The sequence below is a fragment of the Amblyomma mixtum genome, chromosome 3, assembly GCF_055824585.1.
Source record: "Amblyomma mixtum isolate Tamu chromosome 3, ASM5582458v1, whole genome shotgun sequence".
NCBI lineage: Eukaryota > Metazoa > Arthropoda > Arachnida > Ixodida > Ixodidae > Amblyomma > Amblyomma mixtum.
In genome coordinates this window covers 61,658,672-61,681,522 of record NC_143014.1, presented here as the reverse complement: position 1 = coordinate 61,681,522, position 22,851 = coordinate 61,658,672, and the positions used below count along the sequence as shown (strand labels likewise).

The 22,851-nt window shown below is 47.5% G+C and overlaps 1 protein-coding gene across 1 annotated transcript in view; it reads left to right on the top strand.

Annotated features, from left to right (window-relative positions):
* LOC149350381 (uncharacterized) overlaps positions 1-21,513 on the top strand; it is a 71,552-nt gene extending 50,039 nt beyond the window's left edge. The window contains exons 91-106 of the mRNA XM_089579401.1: positions 1,915-2,038; positions 2,112-2,254; positions 2,332-2,482; positions 2,547-2,692; positions 2,780-2,897; positions 2,979-3,127; positions 3,198-3,312; positions 4,175-4,332; positions 4,531-4,624; positions 4,687-4,832; positions 15,256-15,385; positions 15,775-15,899; positions 16,009-16,093; positions 19,584-19,744; positions 19,836-19,947; positions 21,183-21,513. Of these exons, the coding sequence (XP_089435527.1) occupies positions 1,915-2,038; positions 2,112-2,254; positions 2,332-2,482; positions 2,547-2,692; positions 2,780-2,897; positions 2,979-3,127; positions 3,198-3,312; positions 4,175-4,332; positions 4,531-4,624; positions 4,687-4,832; positions 15,256-15,385; positions 15,775-15,899; positions 16,009-16,093; positions 19,584-19,744; positions 19,836-19,947; positions 21,183-21,513 (2,288 nt within the window). The remainder of the gene's footprint in view (positions 1-1,914; positions 2,039-2,111; positions 2,255-2,331; positions 2,483-2,546; positions 2,693-2,779; positions 2,898-2,978; positions 3,128-3,197; positions 3,313-4,174; positions 4,333-4,530; positions 4,625-4,686; positions 4,833-15,255; positions 15,386-15,774; positions 15,900-16,008; positions 16,094-19,583; positions 19,745-19,835; positions 19,948-21,182) is intronic.
* The last annotated feature ends 1,338 nt before the right edge of the window (positions 21,514-22,851 follow it).

Below are 22,851 nucleotides of genomic sequence, written 5' to 3'. Positions count from 1 at the left end.
GGAGCGCGGGGAAATGTTCCACCAAAGATTTCTGGGTGCACTGTTTAGATGCCAATACTAGCAGCTGCGTTGTTGCACGTCGAGCTTTGTGAGCAGTATGCCGTGAGGTCCGATGTTTCAGCGCAAGCAACACTACTGGCAAGACACTATTATTCCACCGCAATACCTCGCACTTCTTCCCAGCGTAGTGACAGCCTTCTAGACGGCCGGGCGGATTACGCCGGCGGTTCTCCTTATCTCCAGAGCGTAAGGTTATCAGGTGTTTTAAACGTCTGTGTGTTCAGGGTTTACTATAAGCATAATAAGGAAGCGTGAGCACGGGCTTCGTGGCTCGCCACAACGCGAACAATGGACGCAGAGAATGCAAGGATCTGGAACCTCCTGCTGGTTTGTGCCGGCATTAAATTCAAAGCCGAGATTCTCATGTGGCTGAATTCTTTTGCGTATGCTCAAGTATTAATAGTGAACACAAGTAAGAAATTTCGATTTGCTTTTAGGGATTCATCGGGCGACCCGCTTTAAAATGCAGCAGTTCATGGCATAGGCGCCAACGTGACGCAGCGATTTTACTCGATACACACTTGACATCTTAAAGCTTGCGTGACGTTCAACGAGCAATGCTGATGTCAGAGACTGTCCTGCACTCTGTGGTTTGTCTGAGACGCTGGCTCGTCAACGCATCGTGCTTGCTTGGGCACCACGTGACGTCAGGAAACATTACGTGCTCTTAGTTGGCGGAACAAAAAGTGATCCCAATAAGGAACAACAAAGCATTCGTCGTGCGCTGGGAAGCTCGATTTCTATTGCCACGGTGGCCGGGTCACTAGCTGTTTGGTAAATAATAAAGGTAAACTAAAGGACATCTAGTCGTTACTACTTGCAATTCTTGTTTCGTTTTTTTTTTCTGAGACTCTCCCGACAAAACAGTGTTTGTATGGGAATCCCGGTTATTATTGCCGAGAACACAGAGTAAAACGCAACGCTGCTGTGAGCCCAAGCAATCTGGCGATAGCGTGAAAGAGGTTTTAAAATTAAGCAACTCTTGTTTCTCGAGTGACCTGGAACATCTAGCAGTATCTCTATAGGGTGCACAACGCCAGACTTTCTTGCATTTATACAACGGACTTCACCTGCTGCGATGGCTCAGTGGGTAAGGCGGTCAGCATCTTAACAAAAAATCTTAAACTCAATGCATAATGGCAGTTATGCAAAAATACTGTGCACTCATGTATTGAGTTTTGGCGCACTCTGATGGAGCCTTGACTAACTGAAAATAATCTTATTCCCTCCATTAAGTTACCCATTGTAATCGAAGTGTTGTCTGCACGTAGAGCCTGGCTGCATAATTATCTGGCCGCTAGCGGTTAGCCGAACTTCCAGCGCTTACTCAAAAATATTCCAGTGTCATGGTAATTATGTCCCCATTCCGAACATAAGAAATGCCGGCAGCTGACAAGAACAAATATACCTCAGAGTTTTTTGTTTATCTCAGTCATTTTCACCGTGTGTGGCTGTATATAATTTTTCCCTGTTCACTCACACCTCTATTGAAAACTTCCGGGTTAAGTAAGCGTAATACTGATTTCTGCTTGCGGAAAAATTTTCATCGTTCTTATTGTAGCCGTCAGTCATGACCAATGTTAGAATGTGTATTCACACTCCATGTGTTAACTCATGCCATTTGTTTCCTCAGCGTCGCCTAAGCCAGCGTTGCTCACTGTTGATTTAATCAATACCCTTACGCTTGCGCAGCTGGATGCTTGTTAGCAAAGAAGTGCTCGACGGTTAAGGTCGTTCTACATGAGCCCATTTCTAGCTCATAATTAGTGCATTTCATTACTTAACGAAGACTATAAGGCTTTTCAAACATCAAGAACACGCAAGATGAAAAACTTCCTCACCGCTTCCGTGCAGAAGGAAGATGTGACGTCCACGGCATGCTTCAGAAGATGGCAGTTTGTGCCTCCGATCTCCAACAAGCGGGCGTTCCTTCCAGTCCCGCTAACCATAGCATCAGCGAAAAAATGGCGGGCTGCAGGTACGCTTCTATGCTCGAAATGTCGAGAGCACGTTTGTTAACGCGGTACTACAAGTAAACGTGGCTTTTCCAGAGCTTTCACCACGTACAAGACGTGCTTGTCCGGCACGATTCCTGAGACATGCAGACAGGACTCCAGTCTAATGGGAAGCAAAGCGGTCCACCACTTTACAGTCGATATACCAAGCCAGTACGCTCGCTACTGCGACTACAAAGGTGCGGGAAGCTTGCACATTTGACTTGGGGATCAGCACGTCTTCAATGAATGCTTTATTCTCGCTTTTTCCTTTAAGATGGTGGCGTCGAAATTGCCAGACAAGTGTCACGATGCGACGAGGAGACCTTGAGACTGCGGTATATTGAGTGCAGCCAAATCATTTCTTCGGAAGTCATCCCGTACACTGACGAACCGAGCGATTCTCCGCTTCTTGGTGACGCATGCAAGTACGTTCATATTTTCACAAAAGGAAAGATATGGATGGCTGACGCAATTTTTAAAAAAAAACAGGGCTATGCGGAAGTACCAGAACTGCATCGCGAAGATACCTACACAAGACTGTTCGAATGGCCTGAAGATTCCGTTTTCGGAAGAATCACGGTACTACGTCTCAGTTCTAAAGAAAAAGTACGAATGGGTCTGCAACGGAAATGGCGGTATGTTTCCTTGCGGTTGCAAATATTTTTGACGTTATGTGCAACTTTGCATTGAAAAAGAGCTGATATTGAGTTCTTTCTTGCCAGATTACATGTGCAACCCCGAGATATTACTTCTCTATTTGTCCAAATGTGAGGCCACATTTATGAAATCGCGGGTTCATGACTATGTCGACGTTGATGTCCTCGACAACATGGACTGCAGGTGAAATACTTTAAACTATTTATTCTAACTTGGGACGTGCTGTATCAGGATCATTTGTTCATGCTTGTTCTTCATTTGTAGGGACCTCCAAAACTACCAGTGGTGCTTGCGAAATTCAATATTTGAGTCGGACTGCGAATACTACCAAAACATTCTGACGTCGCCTGAAGTTCTCTACTTCACGGATAAGCTTCTCAGACCATATACGAAGACCTGTCACATGAATCTAGGTACCACAGCTAATCTGCGAAGCTTGTCAAAGAAATTTGTTTAACATAATGCCCCATTTCCATTTTTCAGACTGCCAGATCGGTACATTGTACTCTGAGCTCTCGGAATGTATACCGATTATCAAGGTTAAAGTCTTGCCATTCGTCCAGCAAGGCTGGGTACAGAACCCCGTCACTGCTTGCAGGTAAGTAGTTACCAGGAGAGAAGGTTAAGACCTGCAAGTGAGCAAGAGAGGGAGTGGGGAGCTTGTTATGCTGCCTTTGGAAAAATCTGCTAACACAGAATCTGGAAACCCAGCACTGAAATTTAAGGTGCGCAGAACAAGACATGTCTGTGCGTAGTGTTTTTCCCGCACTGTGCGGCATAATTTGGCTGTAGAAAGGTATGAAACATGACACCGCAAATTTCATGTTATGTTTTTCAGATAAGACATCTCTTGTGCAACAGCGGGTGTGTGTCGCACTTACCTCACTTGCTATCGTAACAAGAGGAAGTAGTTCACTCGGGCGCAGCGGTAGGAAGGGCAGGGGGTTAAAGGCACTGTATATTAGACCGGTGCCTAAATACAAAGGGTGCCGGTGGTTCAAAAATATTTGGCAGTGTATACGCCATGCTAGGTTACGTGCAAAACTCAGTGGTAGCTGCCGTGTTCGCGCATGTGGGGCTTGTTTTTCACCACTACCTTAAGCCCGTGTAGCAGCGGCGGACCGTCACTACCCCCCCCCCCCCCCCTCCCAGGCTTCCACAGTGCTCCTCCCTGCCGCGCAGAGAAGGGGACGCGCACCCTCCCGTTCCCCATTGGCCTTCGCAGCGCTCCTCCTCGCCAGCAACTCCTGCGAGGTAGCGCGCGCCTGCGCAGAGCAGCTGTGCGGACGCCAACCATAACACTGATTTCGGGAGACTTCATGCTAACATCTATCGCTACAAAAAGGGACAGTCAATTGGGATCGAGTGGATTACGCTCGCAACAGCTTCATAGGAGCATTTTCTTTAAATAGTGAAAATTGTTTCGTTGTTCTGAAACTATTCTATATTGCTGTGCGCAGTGGTACCAGGGAATACCAGAAGTGCTTCAGGCATGCTATGCAGAAAACTTCCTGCGACAAGAACATCGGACTCTTTAAGCTCGCAGAAGTACAGTACTACAGGAGCTTTCTTTTCAACAAGTACAACTGGACCTGCTTCGAACACGCCGCTCCGGTTGGTGAGTAATGAATCACGTCATCTTTATGTGCTGTCCAGAACAATTTGTACGCTTTTTGACAAGCCGTTAAGGAAGCAGCAACTGGCACTTTTCCATATAGTGGTCGGGGGCTTAGTGCGTCGGCGATTTCAATTTAGATTTAAGAAAAAAAAAGTCCCACAGACTTAATTAGACTGCAATTTTCTTTGCTTTTTCCAGGTTCCTGCGAGAAGAACCAAGTGCAACGAGATCTGCAGAAGTGTGGAGCGTCTATATTCCAGAACACGACATCAAAGAAGCCAGTTTCTTGCAGGTCAGTGTGTACGTTCCTGAGCGAGTGTTCTTTGTCACTTAATCTGCTTCCTAATCTTGCAGCTCGCTGTCTATGGCCAACTTCTTGAACTGCGTGGACAAGACCAACGTCAAGCTGGCTTGCAGTGCAGACCCGGAGAAAGTGTCGAGCATTGCGGAACAAGCACGGGAGGTTCTTCTCGACTACCGCGCAGCTTGTGGTTTTGAACGTAAGCCGCCTTTCACGAATATAGCCTCGCTTCAGTCCCGACAGGAACGCCGCAAAACGGGCGCTTACGAAAGGTCAGCACGGTCTCTCTAATAAGTGCACGTGGTATCCTTGCGAGAAGAAGTGGCGGCAAACAAATTATTTATAGACCGTTTTCACTGGCGAGAAGGAAAGCAGCCTTGCAAGAGGGGAACTCCGCTCTTCTCTCGTTGGGGTGTGCGTCAGGGGAGCAACTTCTTGATCGCATGCTACGCCCGCGTCGAAATCGAGTGCTTCAGCGCGTAACTTCAGCCTTCTGACGCTACATTTTCCCAACCAGACCGTTCACAGCGCCCTCCAAAAGTTAGTCATTGAAACGAGTGAGGAGAGATTATTTTTCCGGTAATTGCCGTTATATAGTTTGTGGGCTACAGATGTATATATTTTGAAATTTCACGCTCTGCCGACTATACAGGTGGGGTCTATGTGGCGGTGATGTTTTCAAAATCGCGCTTTATAACATATCATGCCCAGCGCAGTTCTGACTATCACGCTTTTCTTGATACGGTCATACTTGCGCTGGTTTTACCCCCCTTGCCTTCGCGTGGTTTACTGGTTCTTAGCGCGAGTACTGGCACAAGAAGCTGTATCCATTCGAAGAATATCGTGCGTGTTCTCCGTATACAACCCGCGTTGGAAACAAATCCCGTATGTAATCATCGGAGTCTGACTGCATAAGGCATGCTGTGCGTTTCGCCTCGCAGCCAGAAAGATTGTGGAGTCCTACAGATGTATGTTCTCGAAAAAAAAACAGAGTGAAGAAGACAGAGAAGGCATGCGTTTGGAGCTTGCTTAGCCCACAGCCTGGATTAATGTTTGTCATGACGGGTTGTTACACTGCATGACCTTGTTGCATGGATTGAAGGAAAAAGCGCGCGCTCGCTTAAAAAAACGAAGAAACACATTGACATTTCGGCATCCTTAGGCTTGTGGACGACGGTTCCTTCAGTCCCTGCGGTATATGTACTGTGTGCGGGCACTGTAGTAAAAAATTGCTTTTCAACGAGAACTGAGCTGTGCGGACTGTACGCCAAGTGCAGTCTACAGTTAGGAAATTAAGCTTATTCATTCTTCGGCGTGTGCTATACCATAGTTTCTGTTCTTTTTGGTCATTTCCACAATAATATTTGAAATAATATTTGCTACTTTTATTTTCACGCTTTTTTATTCTATAATGGCAGTCAGAAGTACCAAGCCTGCTATGCTTAATGACTTGGGCTGGGACAACTATATTTTATTTTTGGTCATTTTGCTTTTTCGACTACTTCATTGATGCGATGTTCCATATACTGAAAAAATAACTATAGGCTGAAAAATTGTTTTACAAAAGCATCATGAATCGCTTGGGGTTGTTTCCGTCAGATTACGCTTTTAAGATATGGTTGCAATATATTTTTGAAGTTGGCACACTGTAAAGGATATAAAAGAAACGGTACATAATTTTTTTGTCGTTGAAGGACCGAACGATCAGCCAGGACTGTATTATTTTCATTCTTATTTATATAAACTGTATGGCCTAGTGGAGCTATTTCAAGAGTGGAGTAAAAAGGGGAAAAAATATTAAACCCATACTAATACAGCAGGATGCGACACAATGAATTATGTATAACAAGGTATAGCAATGTAACATATAAGCAAAAACAACATAGTAAAAAAATCTCGCCGAGGTGGCTCAGTGGTTATGGCGCTCGGCTGCTGACCGGAAAGACGCAGGTTCGATCCCGGCCGCGGCGGTCGAATTTCGATGGAGGCAGAATGCTAGAGGCCCGTGTACTGTGCGATCTTAGTGCACGTTAAAGAACCCCAGGTGGTCGAAATTTCCGGAGCCCTCCACTACGGCGTCCCTCATAGCTTGAGTCGCTTTGGGGCGTTGGGCCCTCGTAAACCGTAAATATAATAAAAGGTGCGGTGAGATATAATAAACGATGCATTAGTTAATGTTCACCTCAAATACAACCCAAAACGTAACACCATGCGACACCAATGCTGTTAACAATGAGTTAAACAGAAGGGAGTGGGTTATTACGGGTATAAAGCTCCAGTGTAAACTCTGCGTAGAAAGCATTGTATTCGAAAATATTAGTGCGAGCGAATTATGGCTTAATATTAAGGTTATTGTGACTCCTGGTTGAGCGGGGAATGTCGAAAAAAATAGGTTAACATTATTTGAAAGACGACAAGATGAACGAACGATGCAGTACAGGAACTTCAATGGCTCGATATGACGGCGCATGGAGAGGTTAGATTCAAGGAAGACTACACAGAAGAGGGTGATTTATGGCGATCATAATGAGGTGTATGAACCTTATCGCTTTTAGAAACATAATCAAGTACGGGAAGAATTAAGGATTTGAACAGGAATAGCTTAGTCTGTTTTGGAGGTTAGTTAATGTGTGCTTAAAATAACAAAGTATTTAGGGCTTCATGCAAATCATTTGTTTCAGCCAGGACATTGTTGTGTCCCCTTATTGCTTTTGTGTGTGTGCGCCCCTAACGACCACTCGCATCCTCCTCCTAACGACCACTCGCATCCTCCTCCTAACGACCACTTGCCCCTCGTCGCACGCTGTCGCCAGATGCCCCCCCATGGTGCGCCCCCGCATCCTCCTCCTGTTTTGGGAAGCCACTCCCTCCCGTGGACGCTTCTCCGCTCCCTCCTTTCTTCGGGCGGCCAGTTCGGCTCCTGCCTCGGTCGACGCTGGTCGCACCCTCATCGGCATTAAATAAACGAAGTCTTAAAGTACCGTGTGCGTCTTTCGCTGCATTCAACACAGCGACCGGACACGACAGTGGCGACGAGAAAGTGGATTCGACCCGCGCTACGCAACGCTATTGACAAGCCATGGCTACGCGAGGGTTTCCCAATCAGATACCAGAGTTCAACGGCTCATCGTGGTCATCGTGGGTTGGACGCCTTCAGTTCTACTTTGAAGCTAACAACATCACAGACCCAGCCTTGAAGAGGGCCAACCTGCTGACGCTGTGCGGGGAGCAGACCTACGATACTGTCTGCGCCCTTATTCAGCCAAGCACACCAGCGGCAGTGTCTTACGACGACATCGTAAAAGCGCTGCAAAAGCACTACGACCCAAGGCCATCCGAGGTCTACAGCCGGGCTCGCTTCCAACGACGAGATCAACTGGGAGGAGAAACTGTGAGCGCCTACGTAGCCGCGCTCAAGAAGCTCGCTGCCGACTGCAATTTTGGAACGCTGTCGACAACAGCTACCGGGCAGGAGGGAGACGCAGCTTCTTCTGCTAACACCACCATGCTTCCCTTGGACGTGATGTTACGCGACAGATTTGTGTGCGGACTGAGTGACGAGTCACTGCAGCAGCGCCTGTTCGCTGAGAAGGACCTCACATTCAGCAAAGCTTACGACATCGCCGTTCGAGCGGAGAGCGCCGGTCACCAGCAGAGAGGGATTCGCCGGAACACCGAGCCGGTACACCAGACAAGCAACCAGGTGCGCAAGCCTTCTGTTGTTGTAAAATCGGTCAAAAAGGCACAACGCTGCTGGCGGTGTGACGACCAACACAACCCCCAGGGATGTCGATTCCAGTCAGCCACGTGTAATTTTTGCCACAAGCGAGGGCATATCGAAAGAGCATGCATTACGAAACGGAGACTTGCCAAGATAAAGTCACCTTCCCAGCCTAATCACAGCGTCAACGCCTCAGAGAATACGCCGCTATCTGATCTCCATGGAACAACATCAGCAACACCATCTGTGTTGTACGACCTGAACACCATGAATCTCGGCACGCGACCGAAGATTTTTACAGAAGTAAGCGTACATCACCAGCTGATTAAGTTCGAGGTGGACTCCGGCGCAGCCTGTACTCTGATCAGTGAGGACACGTTCCGAACTTCATGGCCATCTGACGCACCCGCCCTGCAACAAGACGACACGCACCTGCGAACGTGGTCAGGACAGAATCTGCCACTATTGGGCTCTGCCAACGTGCAGGTTAACTACAACGGCCAGACCCATACGCTACCTCTGCTTGTTGTGAAGGGCACAGGATCAAGCCTTCTAGGGAGAAACTGGTTTTCTCCACTAGGCGTGATGATATGCGGCATACACCAGACGCCGAGCCAGAACATGGTTGAGCAACTGCAAGAGAAATACGAAAGAGTATTCTCGGAAGAGATTCCAGGAAACGAAGGGCCCCCGGTCACACTAGAGTTGTTGGACAACGCGCAACCCAAATTTCTGAAGGCCAGGCCGGTGCCGTTTGCTCTCCGAGATTCAGTTGAAAAAGAGTTGGACAAACTGGAGCAGCAAGGTGTCATCGAGCCGACGCAGCATTCAGAATGGGCCACACCACTTGTCGTAGTTCGCAAGAAGAACGGAACCATACGCCTCTGCGGAGACTACCGGAGCACCGTCAATCTTGCGACTAAAGCGTCCTCTTACCCGCTACCGACACCTGATGAAGTATTCAGTGTACTGCGTGGCGCAAGAGTCTTCAGCACATTGGACCTCACCCAGGCGTATCAGCAGCTGAAGGTGAGCGAGTCAACTGCTGAATTATTGGCAATTAACACACTCAAGGGCTTGTACAAAGTCAAGCGACTGCCTTTTGGCGTAGCTGCAGCCCCGGCCATATTTCAAAAATTCATGGAGACAGTGCTTCAGGGCATCCCAGGAGTTTGTGTCTACCTTGACGATGTCATCATCAGTGGCACTTCCACTGAAGAGCATGCAGTGCGCCTAGAGCTCGTTCTCGAAAGGCTAGCAAACGCTAATTTGTGCATAAGCAAATCGAAGTGCTGTTTTGCGGTGCCAGAGGTGCAATTTCTGGGACACCGAATTGATGCGGAAGGCATTCACCCTACCGAGGACAAAGTGCGAGCGATCACAGAAGCACGAGCTCCAACAAACAAGCAGGAGCTACAGGCTTTTCTCGGACTCTTGACGTTCTACGACCGGTTCTTGGAACAAAGAGCTACCGTGGCCAACGACTTATACCAACTCCTTCGGAAAGATGTGACATGGACATGGTCGCCACGCCATCAGCAGTCATTCGATGCCCTGAAAGACCTGATTCGAAGATGTACAGTCCTCCGCCACTACGACGAAAGGAAGCCTCTGCTTTTGGCTTGCGACGCATCACCGTACGGAGTCGGCGCGGTTCTATCGCAAACTGACGAGCAAGGAAGGGAAGCTCCCATCGCCTTCGCCTCACGTACGTTGTCGCAAGCAGAACGCAACTACGCGCAATTTGACAAAGAAGGGCTAGCCATCGTCTACGCGGCGACACATTTTCACCAGTACATTGCCGGCCGGAAGGTGACCTATATAACCGATCACCGACCGCTATTGGGCATTCTGGGACCACAAAGGCCTATGCCACCAACTTTGTCTCCGCGAATGACACGTTGGTGCATCAAACTCTCAGCGTACGACTACGCTCTGGTCTACCGCAATGGGAGTAAACATCAAAACGCCGATGCGCTAAGCCGTCTGCCACTAGACGCAACTGTTGACGAACCATTTCCACCAGGAGACGTTCTGATGTTCGAAGCACTGCCAGAACTTCCGCTTACAGCAGGCACAGTTGCAGCATCTACGCAGAAGTGCGCAGCTCTCCGGCTAGTTTACACAGCTGTTCAACAAGGCAACGTGCATAAACTCAAAGGGGACAACTTCGACGCTTACCGCAGGCGAGCTACAGAGTTGAGCACCCATCGCGGCTGCATCATATTTGGGTCCCGAGTTGTGATGCCGAGAGAACTACGCGCACAAGCTATGTCTCTCATCCACGCCGGACATCGGGGCATCGTTGCAATGAAAAAGTGTGCCAGAAGCTACATGTGGTGGCCTGGCATTGACAACGACATCGAAACAGTGGTGCGAGAATGCAAGCCTTGCCAGAGCAGCCGGAGCGCCCCGCCGAAAGCTCCTGTCCCAGAATGGGAAAAGCCAGACACACCATGGCACACACTGCACATTGATTTTGCAGGACCAATTGAGGGCTGCACTTTCCTTGTGGTCGTAGATGCCTACACAAAGTGGCTTGAGATAAGGCAAATGGGACAGACGACTTCGGCAGCAGTCATTGACAACCTCCGATCACTATTTGCAACGTTCGGCCTGCCGCGCAAGGTAGTGTCGGACAACGGAACACCGTTTGTGTCTGCGGAGATCCTCAAGTTTTATCGCGACAACGGGATCTCATCAGTTACATCGGCCCCCTACCACCCAGCGACAAACGGACAAGCCGAGCGCTACGTAGCCGAGCTAAAACGCGCCCTTGAAAGAGATCAGACAGGCTCGCTGCAGCGCCGCCTTGCGCGCTTTCTCTTCAAGCAGCACACGACGGTTCAGAGCACAACAGGCGAGACCCCCTCGAAAATGATGTTCGAGCGTGAAATGCGAACCCAGCTCACAGCCATCCTCCCCGAGCCAAAGGCAGAGACGTTCCGGGAAGAAAAAGCAATTCCGCGCTGCGGCACGCTTAATGAGGGGCAGCGCGTCCTCGCCCGACAGTTTCTGAAAAAGCCACGCTGGGAGGAAGCTACAATTGTCAGACGCATAGGCCTGCGCTCTTGGCTCGTCAACATACATGGCACAGTAGCACGCCGACATCTCAACCAGCTGCGTAGATTTACGACGCCGTCTGAGAGCTGTCCGCCAGCGGAGAGAACACGTGCACCATCTTCCCACATAGCCTGGCACCTCTTCCCGGAAGAAGAGACTTCGCCCAGGACAGACCTAGGAGACACAGCGAACAACAGCCAGCCTACAAGTGTTTCTCCCCCGAGCGCACAAAGCCAGCGCGCCTCCACGCGTGAGCGCCGACCCCCTGCACGATACCAGGCAACTTTCTAAGGGGGAAGGAAGTGTTGTGTCCCCTTATTGCTTTTGTGTGTGTGCGCCCCTAACGACCACTCGCATCCTCCTCCTAACGACCACTCGCATCCTCCTCCTAACGACCACTTGCCCCTCGTCGCACGCTGTCGCCAGATGCCCCCCCATGGTGCGCCCCCGCATCCTCCTCCTGTTTTGGGAAGCCACTCCCTCCCGTGGACGCTTCTCCGCTCCCTCCTTTCTTCGGGCGGCCAGTTCGGCTCCTGCCTCGGTCGACGCTGGTCGCACCCTCATCGGCTTTAAATAAACGAAGTCTTAAAGTACCGTGTGCGTCTTTCGCTGCATTCAACACAGCGACCGGACACGACAGACTATAGGCTGAAAAATTGTTTTACAAAAGCATCATGAACCGCTTGGGGTTGTTTCCGTCAGATTACGCTTTTAAGATATGGTTGCAATATATTTTTGAAGTTGGCATACTGTAAAGGATATAAAAGAAACGGTACATAATTTTTTGTCGTTCAAGGACCGAACGATCAGCCAGGACTATTATTTTCATTCTTATTTATATAAACTGTATGGCCTAGTGGAGCTATTTCAAGAGTGGAGTAAAAAGGGAAAAAAATATTAAACACATACTAATACAGCAGGATGCGACACAATGAATTATGTATAACAAGGTATAGCAATGTAACATATAAGCAAAAACAACATAGTAAAAAAATCTCGCCGAGGTGGCTCAGTGTTTATGGCGCTCGGCTGCTGACCGGAAAGACGCAGGTTCGATCCCGGCTGCGGCGGTCGAATTTCGATGTAGGCAGAATGCTAGAGGCCCGTGTACTGTGCGATCTTAGTGCACGTTAAAGAACCCCAGGTGGTCGAAATTTCCGGAGCCCTCCACTACGGCGTCCCTCATAGCTTGAGTCGCTTTGGGGCGTTGGGCCCTCGTAAACCGTAAATATAATAAAAGGTGCGGTGAGATATAATAAACGATGCATTAGTTAATGTTCACCTCAAATACAACCCAAAACGTAACACCATGCGACACCAATGCTGTTAACAATGAGTTAAACAGAAGGGAGTGGGTTATTACGGGTATAAAGCTCCAGTGTAAACTCTGCGTAGAAAGCATTGTATTCGAAAATATTAGTGCGAGCGAATTATGGCTTAATATTAAGGTTATTGTGACTCCTGGTTGAGCGGGGAATGTCGAAAAAAATAGGTTAACATTATTTGAAAGACGACAAGATGAACGAACGATGCAGTACAGGAACTTCAATGGCTCGATATGACGGCGCATGGAGAGGTTAGATTCAAAGAAGACTACACAGAAGAGGGTGATTTATGGCGATCATAATGAGGTGTATGAACCTTATCGCTTTTAGAAACATAATCAAGTACGGGAAGAATTAAGGATTTGAACAGGAATAGCTTAGTCTGTTTTGGAGGTTAGTTAATGTGTGCTTAAAATAACAAAGTATTTAGGGCTTCATGCAAATCATTTGTTTCAGCCAGGACATGTATGGTAAATGTAACGCCAAGGTACTTATAATCCAATACCCTGTGCAATAGCGAGTCGTTGAAAGCGTAACGGTGAGGAGGGAGATGTGCTGTTCGTGAAAGACGTTGCGAGAGTCCTAAGATGGCGCTTTAATACAATAACGCTAATCGACAGGTCAGTTGGTACATAATGGGATTCCTCATAAGGTACTAGCAGACAGAAGGATGCAGACGAAAGAGGTGGTCCATAGGGACAAGCGCTGGACTCCAACTGTGATTTATTGTAACAAGCATTGGTCCTCAAGACGGCCCACGCATGTGCAGTTAAATCGCCTCCCATTCAGATGCGTGCATTGGCTTCAGCTTGGTACTGCTTTCTTTTTCTTAATTCCTATTTGACACCAAGGTAGGTACACTCATTTTCCGGTAAACATATGGACGTAGCACTAGCACAGATTTCATTCTGGTTGTCAGTGTGAAATGCTTCTAAACTTTCCTGCTCATTAGGGAGATTGACGATTTATCAGTAGCCGCTGCCGCTGCCGGGTTCAAACCGTACGAGCGGGTTGCATGATCCAGTCAGTCAATACCATGCAATACTCCGTACCACCTTTCCACTCTCCCGATCCAATCCAGCAATCACAGTAGCCTCCTTTACGTGAGCCCCACAGCGGCGGCTCGAGCAAGGGGGTCGGGTTGGGCAAGGTCATCCCAGCTCGACGACTGTCTACATGAACTCCATACGACGTGGGGAGCCATCCGCTGCGCGACCGTACGAGTAGTAAAGCGGCTCCCGCTCCTGTTCTCCCCTGCAGAAAATTCTTTCCCCAGGCGTGAAAGAGGAACCAACCATTGCGGCGAAGCTGACTGAACCGGACAGCTCAACCCAGCCCGGCCCTGTCGGGTTCTTATAAACGCAGCTAGTCTGATAAGCCGTACCTAAAGCCGTACCCTCCTCCATTCTCCCCCAGGCGCTACCCGTCGCCTCCTACTCTCTCGTCTTTCCTCTCCCACTTTCTCTCTCTGATCTCTTCGGAAAGGAAGTGAAAGGGGGGTTTTTTTCTGTCTCCACTTTCCGCCTCCCATTACTCGCCTCCCACCTTCTCTGTGTCTTCTCTCTCCCACTTTCCCTCTACCTTCTCCTCTCCCCTGAAAAAGGAGAGAGGATTCCCTCTCTCCACTCAACCGCGGTTTCAGGTGGACGGCCGCATAAACAGAATTTTCCGACATGGGCGTTCTAACGCTAACGCATTAATAAAATACAGTATAGCTAATTCCCAATGCCCATGTCTGAAAGGCCGGAAGCAAAGTAACTGCGCATGCGTAGACTGCCTTGAGGGCAATGTTGGTTTCAATAACGCACAGATGAAGTCCACTGTTAGCCCGTGTCAACCACCTGTTATTGAGTCTGCGTCCTTGTTTTTGCTGGTACCTTCCTGGAATCTGTCCAAATGACGTGTTGCTTGATTCGACTTCCTAAAACGGGATATCGAGTATTGATATGTTCGGACAGAATTCGCAGGTGGCAACTAGCCGCCATAGGAAAAACGAGCCCGTTAGTTAATATTACGCGACGGCATGCGCTCGAATAAATACCAATTTCATTTAAATGCATGCCAGCATCCGAGTTAGTCAGTGAACATTTTTCCCCATGCGAAAATGTTTCATTCAATGCTAAGCACGTTCACTACACCTGCCAAACGCAAAACTGCAGTCAGTTTATGAACAGCTCATTTGCATTATTATCTGCGGGAGAAAGCTCGACAGAGGCTGGCGTAAGCGTCGATGTTCGCAAGGAGTGAAGAGAATAAAATGGTTTAAAGTACACGTTCTCGAGCACGCCGTCGAAGCCAGCATTTTGGCTATAGTGACAAGCCGACAGCTACACTAAACGTATGCGTTACTTTTCCACTGCCTGATAGCGTAGCCAGACGCTGTAGTTAGCATATGATAGTTTCCACCTGAGGCTAAATGTACGACCCAAAAAAATTATGTTGGTCTAAAAGTGTTGCGCGGACTATGTAAAAGTGCCTATCACGAGCTTAACATATTTTATTCTATTCTGCAGGTACTGTAGCCCCACCTGGCATCAAATTCCTGAAAGCGGAGTTTGAACGGTGCCAACTCGTGTTGAAAAAGTCCGATCGCTTGCTCAAGTCTGCTCAGGTTCGGGAAACTAAAGTTCTCGACGCATGCCGGTAAGTTCTTTCAAACTAAGTGACTAGCTAAAACCTGTCTTGCTTTTAGCTCGCGAGCGTAGAAAAGGTTGTTGCGGATAGGAATTTGTGTAGAATCCCAGCTTTAAAATGTGACTTAGCTCTCTTATAGTCGAATTCCAGGACGTATGTACGGAGTGGCATCAGCCACGTTGCTACAAACCGGCGCCGTTTTGCTGCCAACTCTGAATCGCACAAAAGTATTCGTGGAGAAAGAAAATCATGCTCTAAATGTGCACCTGCAATGCTCTCTGATGAAAAACTGGAGTCCTCGGGGCTTACTGGTGCGGCTGTGTGACCTGCCATGTCCGGCTTTAGATCTCAGTGCAGTGAGGCGGAACGCCGACTAATAAGCGCGTTTGGTCTTCCAGGGCTCTGCAGTTGTTTTCTCTGTGCACCGAGGCCGCGATTATCCTTGCGAAGAATGTTGACAGTCCGCATGCTGCAGAAATACGCAATGCATCGGAAGCGATGGTTAGCAGCTACGAGATAAAATGTGAGTGCGCAGCGAGCAGTGTTTTGTTCATTGTTTCTCCTTTCTTTTTGCGCAATGCGTTGCCACCGGCTTCTTTTATTTATTTTTATCAAACTTTGCTGGCACGCAGGTGCTCCGCACGAATGCAACCGCAACAAAGTTGTGGACGACTTGCTCGGATGCTTCATGGAAAGCCCTATCTTCTCCAATTGCAGGTGAGGGAGAAGAACGATACATACCCACCACGCGGTAGCTCAGTGTCTATGGCGGCCTGCTTTTGAGCGCGAGGTCACGGTTTCGGTCCCAGCTATAGGAGAGAAGGGGGCAAAACGCGGCACAGATTTGCAAATCGTTGCCATTATTTTTGTTCAGACATTTAAAAAGCAAATATCGCCTAATTATTTCCCCTTGCCCTGGCATCATGATCACCAAATGTCAAAAATACAGCTGAATAATAACAGTAAAATTTATTGAAATTTAAAACTTCAAAATGTTGCATTTTGCCCCACTACTGGGGCAAAATAAGACAGTTGACGGGGCAGAATGAGGCAGCCTTCCGAAATCAACATATTACTCATCTTTATTATGAATACACACGAAGTTGGCTCCATGGACATCTAGACAACCTTTGCGATGCTGTACCAATCACAGACTGTATTCAGACCGAACTCGGCACTGTTTTGTTCTATAACCCTCTACAGTCTGCGCAGTTCTATCTCCGGGCTCTGCAATGTTTTTTTTTTTAATTTCCTGCCTCCATGGCAACTCTTTTCACTTTTTGAGTCACAGTTATTGCTCTTTTGCTCAGCTGTGTTGAATGGACACACGATTTGATTCGATTCGCACCTTCGTAAACGCGAAGTATTGAATGCGAGTGTCGGCCAGACCGAACAGAGCTTGCTCCATTGCCAGGATGTGTTGTCAAACAGCTGTTCATGTTCGCCAGGCAGAATGCGACGCTGAGCTTCGCAAGAATTTTCAAACAGTTCCTCCTTTTCGTATCTTCTCACTTTGTTCACTGGTCTGTGATGGGCTCCTTGAGAATACCAAAACGCTTGGTGGCACCGGTGCTGCTTGGTTCCAGAGTTATCTTCATGTTTTCTGCACGCTAGTCGGCGTTCATTGTTTTCCTTTTGTACGTTCAGACTATCCCAGAGAGCAGAATAACACTGTTAGGGCTTTAGAGGAAACTATAAGACCATTACTTTTGCTTTATTCCAACCTGAACATCACAATGTTGCGTTTTGCCCCACGTGGAGCTTGCGGCAAAATAATTTTGCCGTAATTAATCGAGGCGGAAAATTGTTAAGATAAAACCATAAACCAATTGCAATAACAAAACACGTGCGTTAATCTAGCACGCGAGGTTGATTGAGCTGCACAGTTTTGAAAAATCTGGCATGCATAATTTCGCGCCTTTTTGACCGCTTTGTCCTTCACCGAGGTTCACTTTGCAGTTTTTTTCTCTGCTTAGAAGAGGCAGGTATGATGAGCCATAAATCCAATTGCAGCGGATATGCGGTGGGTCAAATGGCGATACCATCTAAATAACAAATTAATAGTACAACTTAATTAAAAGTGAAGGGGCCGTTAAGTAACAAAATGTCGTGTTTTGCCCCCTGTCGCATATTGCTCCGCTCTCCTCCAACCCAATCTCGATGGAGGAAAAATGCAGGAAACGCTTGTGTCTGATGTTGGGAGCAAGTTAAATAATCGCAGACTGCCTAAATCAGTGGTGCCCTCCATTGTACGCGCCTCCTAGCCGCTCTTTCGGCTTTGGCACGTAAAAAAAGATTAATAGAAACACAGTTTCTTATAGCGTACTGCACAACTGTGTTGATGTACCAGAGCCACAATACGCTTTATTCTCTACCTTGTGTTTTAGTGTCACCGCAGTGGAGTATATTATGTTGTCTATCCGCGTTATTTATTCTACGAATGCTCAAATTTTTAAATGGGCAGTAAAACTGTCCACATTTAACTGGTCGGTGTAGCGCTGTTTGCGAATCTCCTCAGCCCCTCTGCACTAGACGCATTGGTGTCACAGCGTTCTCAAATTATCATCAGTACGTGTTAACCTTAAAAACAGTACCGCAGCAAGGCATAGCGCCTAACCGTCCGTTGCAGTCGAGGGCACAGACAGATTATTACGACGTCCTCTAGGCTTTCTTTGTAGCTGCGGTGTCACCGTTCTATAGTGGCAAGAGAACCAGCAAGTAAAAAGGCGAAAAATGCCCCAAACTGTATTCGCTCATTCGGAAGCTGAGCACGTTTGCGGTGTTGACTGCGGAGGGATATTTGCTATTTCGCTGCGTCTACCCACGCCTGCCTTTTTGTGATAATTTGTTGCCAAGCGCGCACTTTACGAAGGGCAGTTTTGAGACACACGTGTCAAGCGAAATTATTTATGAGCCAGCTCTGCATTTCATGTAACGATATTTTTGTAGTATTGCAATAATCTTTGTTTCAGGATCATAATCGTAAAAAGAAAACCAATGTCAAATCGGTCCTTGCTTGTAGCTGGATCACGAATATTTTGGTTACGAGTGCTCTTCTTTTTATTTCCTCGGCTTAGGAGAGCAGAAGAGAACTTATAATGGCTTTTCACTGCCCCCAAAATGAATACGGCAATGGTTCCAACAAATATAGGACCTTGTACAAATCTAACAGAGGTTTATGTTTAGAACACCTGCGTTCTGCTACGTCTCCTTTTTTGTTCTGGTTGAAAATGCAGATGCAGATGTCTGGCTTTATGTGCAAGGTGACAGGTGTTATCCAGGACAGAGTTTCCAGGATGCGCCCGCAATAGCTGAAGCGCATAACTTAGTTAACGCTTCGTGGCATAACTTAGCCACACTTGCTGAGGTGAAAGCCAGACCCACCTTTTCCACACATTGCCTCCGCTTGCGCGTCCTGGAGACTTTTCTCCGATAGTACGTAACTCGACCACCCTATTAAACGTATGATATTTAAAATGAGATGTCAGGTTGTTCGTGCGTGCATAAGAGTTTCTAGATTTTTTTTATTGCGCACATCCTTTAACGAGATTCTAATGTGGATGTTACGCTTCGCAGCTTGGTTATTCTGCTCCATGTGCTACCCTGCGCACTTGAAAACCATAGCCAAGCTACGCTTATTCTGGAATGACTGCTTTCTACTGCAGACTCACTGCTGATTCTAGTCGACCTACATATGAGCTACTCGTGCCGTGCAGTTGCTTTGGCGCACTGCCAAGTACTGTAACCATGAGAGTGCTGCGGACACTGCATATGCGCGCAGTGTCTCAGAGAAGGAGGCTGTAGTTCACAACCAGCGATCCTCATTAGTACGCGAAGTGACTGCAGCTACCTCCGAATCATCTCAACCCATGGAGAGCAGAGCTTTATGCCTTTTACTTACGGTGCGCCAGATACAGCCTAGCTTGCGCAGTTATTAGCTATAGTTTGTTTAAAAGACGCCTAACGCGCTCGGGATGTACAGAAAAAGGTAGAACCGACAGGCAGCGTTTTTTTTCTGTTTGTTGTTCTTTCTGAGTACGACCTGTTCCCGATATCAACATATTAGTTTACGGTGGGCCAGCTAGTCCATCAAGTTTTGTGAAATAGTGTAAGTTATTGTTAGGAACCGGTTGCTTGTCCGGATAGACGGCATACAACGTTCGAAGAACTGGCGCACTGTCTGAATCGTGTTTTTGCGCCTCCGCAGTTCGTCTCTGAAGAAAAGCACCGCCTCTTTAGCCGAGCCCTGTCTGACGAAGGTGTTCAAGGGCCATGCTTGCAGCAGAAAAGTTGACGTGGTCTACGTCGCAAGAGAGGTCTTCACGGCCAAAGTAGATGCATTCAAACATGACTGCCACATGCTGAAATGTAAGCGAATCTTACCCTAATGGCCCATATCGCCCGAATCCACTCAAATAAACATGCTTATATATGTGCTCTCTTACCCTCTCGTCCACAGCTCAGTATCGCCAGTGCAGCCGGTCGGAGTTTGCCAGCTTCCTGCAGAAGTGCTATGAAAGCTTCTTAAGAGAGGTTACTGGAAAGTCTCTAGCCACTACCAAGTTCTGCAGGTAAGACTGATTGTTCTGACGCATGAGAAAAATTAATAGTTCAGCGCTCAGAACGTGCCACTGATTGCTTCCCATTATGTTTCGTGGTGAAGAGTGCGAAAAGGAAAAAGTGAAAAACGTGAAAGCAACAAGAACGTGCGCTGTCTATCCACTCAGGCTCAAAACGTTTGTTGCCCTATGTTCGTTGTTGAGGTTGTGGTTGACGAATTTCCCGTTCTCCTCCGTATGTACACTAAGCTGTATGGGCACAAAGCGTCGTCTGTGTGCCTCATTCTTACTATACTCACCATGAAAAATAAAATTTCCACTAAAGTCCTTAGTAACACTGCAAAGTGTTGAATGCGCTGCTGAATAAGCTGTGTGCAGTGAGATACAATTGATCGTGACAACTTTCTTTTTGCTGTTATGTGCTTACCTGTGTCCTTTGTAATATCAGGTTACGTGTCATTCAAATCGAATTAATTGTTTCAATGCGTCGAGAACCAGCATGGATTACGTCATGGCTTTACTGACGAAATGTGTCGACCCACCTTCATGACATTTCAATAACTTGCTCACATAGTCTGCTAATTGCAGCCATAATTTGGCTGGATATGTGTGAGATAAGATAGGTTTCTCTACCGCAGGACACTTCTAATACCCAACCGATCTTGACTGAGCCAATGCAGATGAGCGCTTCTATGTGATAACTTTCAAACGCGCTTGACTTCGATTTTGTCAAACCCAGCCGCACTTGGTAAATCACGATTTAAATCGCAGAGCATGATCAGAGGCTGCCGTGAGCATTATCGAGTTCACTGAGCAAGTATACAGCAAACAGTAACAAGAAAATTGGCAGAAAATTTAAGTTTACAAAATTCAGTATAACATATACTCATATCCCACAGAGATTTCTGTTCCGCTTATGGAGAAATTCACAATGCTATGCGTTTTCATGTCGCAGACACGAAGTTTTGTCAGTTGCAGACGAGCTACGCTTTCGGTCGCATTTCAGACGGTAAAGCTTCGTTTTGTCTCCTGCGCAGCATCAATCATTTGTAAGCTGCATCTTATTGCTTTAGGCGCACCTAGCGACACCTGGCGGGCGTGAAGTTAACTAAATCAATAAGCACTGAGTCAGGCGAACCATACAGCTGTGCCTTTTAGCCTACTGTGCTCGATAAGTTCACTGCAGCTTGAGTTTAATGCGTAACGAGAGTGCTCGTGTGAGGTGAGTATAATACCATGCTTTGCAGAATGTACCACAAGTATGGAAGCTGCGTTGACGAAGCGAGTGCTGAGACATCCTGCTTCAACGTGACTATGCTGCAAGCTCCGTATGAAGTCAGTCTGCGCAACTTCACTTCCAAGTACGCGGAGGTCTGCACGCACTACATTCGCAGCACGGGCAACAACGGTTCCTCGTCCCCTGGACACGAGCCACTCGTCCGGGAGATAGAGGACGTCCCTGCTGCCGCCAGGGGTTTTGTGCTGAGACAAACTTCACGGACTGTGGTCTACCTGTGCCTAGCCGTACTAATAGCCCCCATCCTCTTTTCACCGTTCGGCTTCCAGCATTACATGTGAGATGACTTTTTTTGAGTGTGTGTTGCCATGCAGTAAAGCTCCTGTACAGTTTAAGCTTCTGTTCATTTATGATGTAAGCTGAAAACCAGAAATGGACCGCGTTTGGTGTTAGGAGTCAGCCTGAAGACGGCTGTCGCATTATAGAGATGATAGCTCACGTGTATTTCCGCGCTTTCAAGCCATCTCCATCTTCGGCGACGCTCAGAAACAAGCCCGGAGGAGCAATTATCTGCGTCGAGAATAGATTGTGCGCTGAAGCCCGACTAGCGCAAATTTCATGGCCTTAGATATTCTGAACTAATTATTTTAATCATTCCTACTTTAAAGGGCTAATGCACTTCATAATAATTAGCAACGTTGGTCTAATTACAACTACCAAGGAAGACAGTTTCGCCCTGCTTTGAGCCTCGAAGCTTAGACCACAGCCAGGCTGGGCCAGTTACTGAGCTTAGCTTCTGTTAAACATTAGCACGAGTCATGATGTAGGATCCGATCGTAGAGCGAGCCCCTTAGCGGGAGCTCAAGACATGTACCTTCTTCGAGACCTCCTTCGAGAACTACGTATGCACTCGCTAAGTGTGCATGGTAAGTGAGTTTGCAGAACATTTAGGCGTAATCAACTTCGGTGAATACATTAGCGAAATACATCTCCCCTCGCTTGAGGCTGGGCGAAGAGCCCACAAATTCACCTGAAAAGCTGCTCCTGTTTTTTGGCGGTGGCGCCAAGGTTAGCCCCAGTTAATAGGTTGTATTTATTTCCACGTCTCTGGTACCATCATGTCATACCAATTAATGCGCGCTGTTATTGGAAGGACGCACGTTGCGAGAAAGCATCCAGGAGGGACACTTACTCGCCGCACTAAGTTCAAGAAAAACAAGGGCAAAAAAACGTGACGCAAAGTTTTGACGCTTCTGGCACCCACACAAACGTCTACAGAATTTAGTGTGTGTCAAAGGGAAACGGAGCGGCAGTTAGCAGCCAGCCCTATTCTAACGCAGAAAGTGCCTGCAACACCGCCATTACTTCTTTTTCAAAAACATTTTGTTCGGCGGCGTTCTATATGCGCTGTGCTGGGGTTAAAAGGGTTATTAAAGGGGTTAAGGAAAAAATTTCAGCGAGAACAAGACGGGGACATAGAACAAGGTACGTGTATGAACAAATCCGGAGGAAATTTGTTTTTACTTTGCCGTATTTCGATGGAGGTGAAATACAAAAACGCCTGCGTGCTCTGCGTTAAAAGAACTCCAGGCGGAACTCTCCACTACGCCGCGTGCCAGGGCACAAGTGTCGCGTCGGGACGTTAAACCCCACAACTTGCTTTTTTTTTCAGTCCTTAC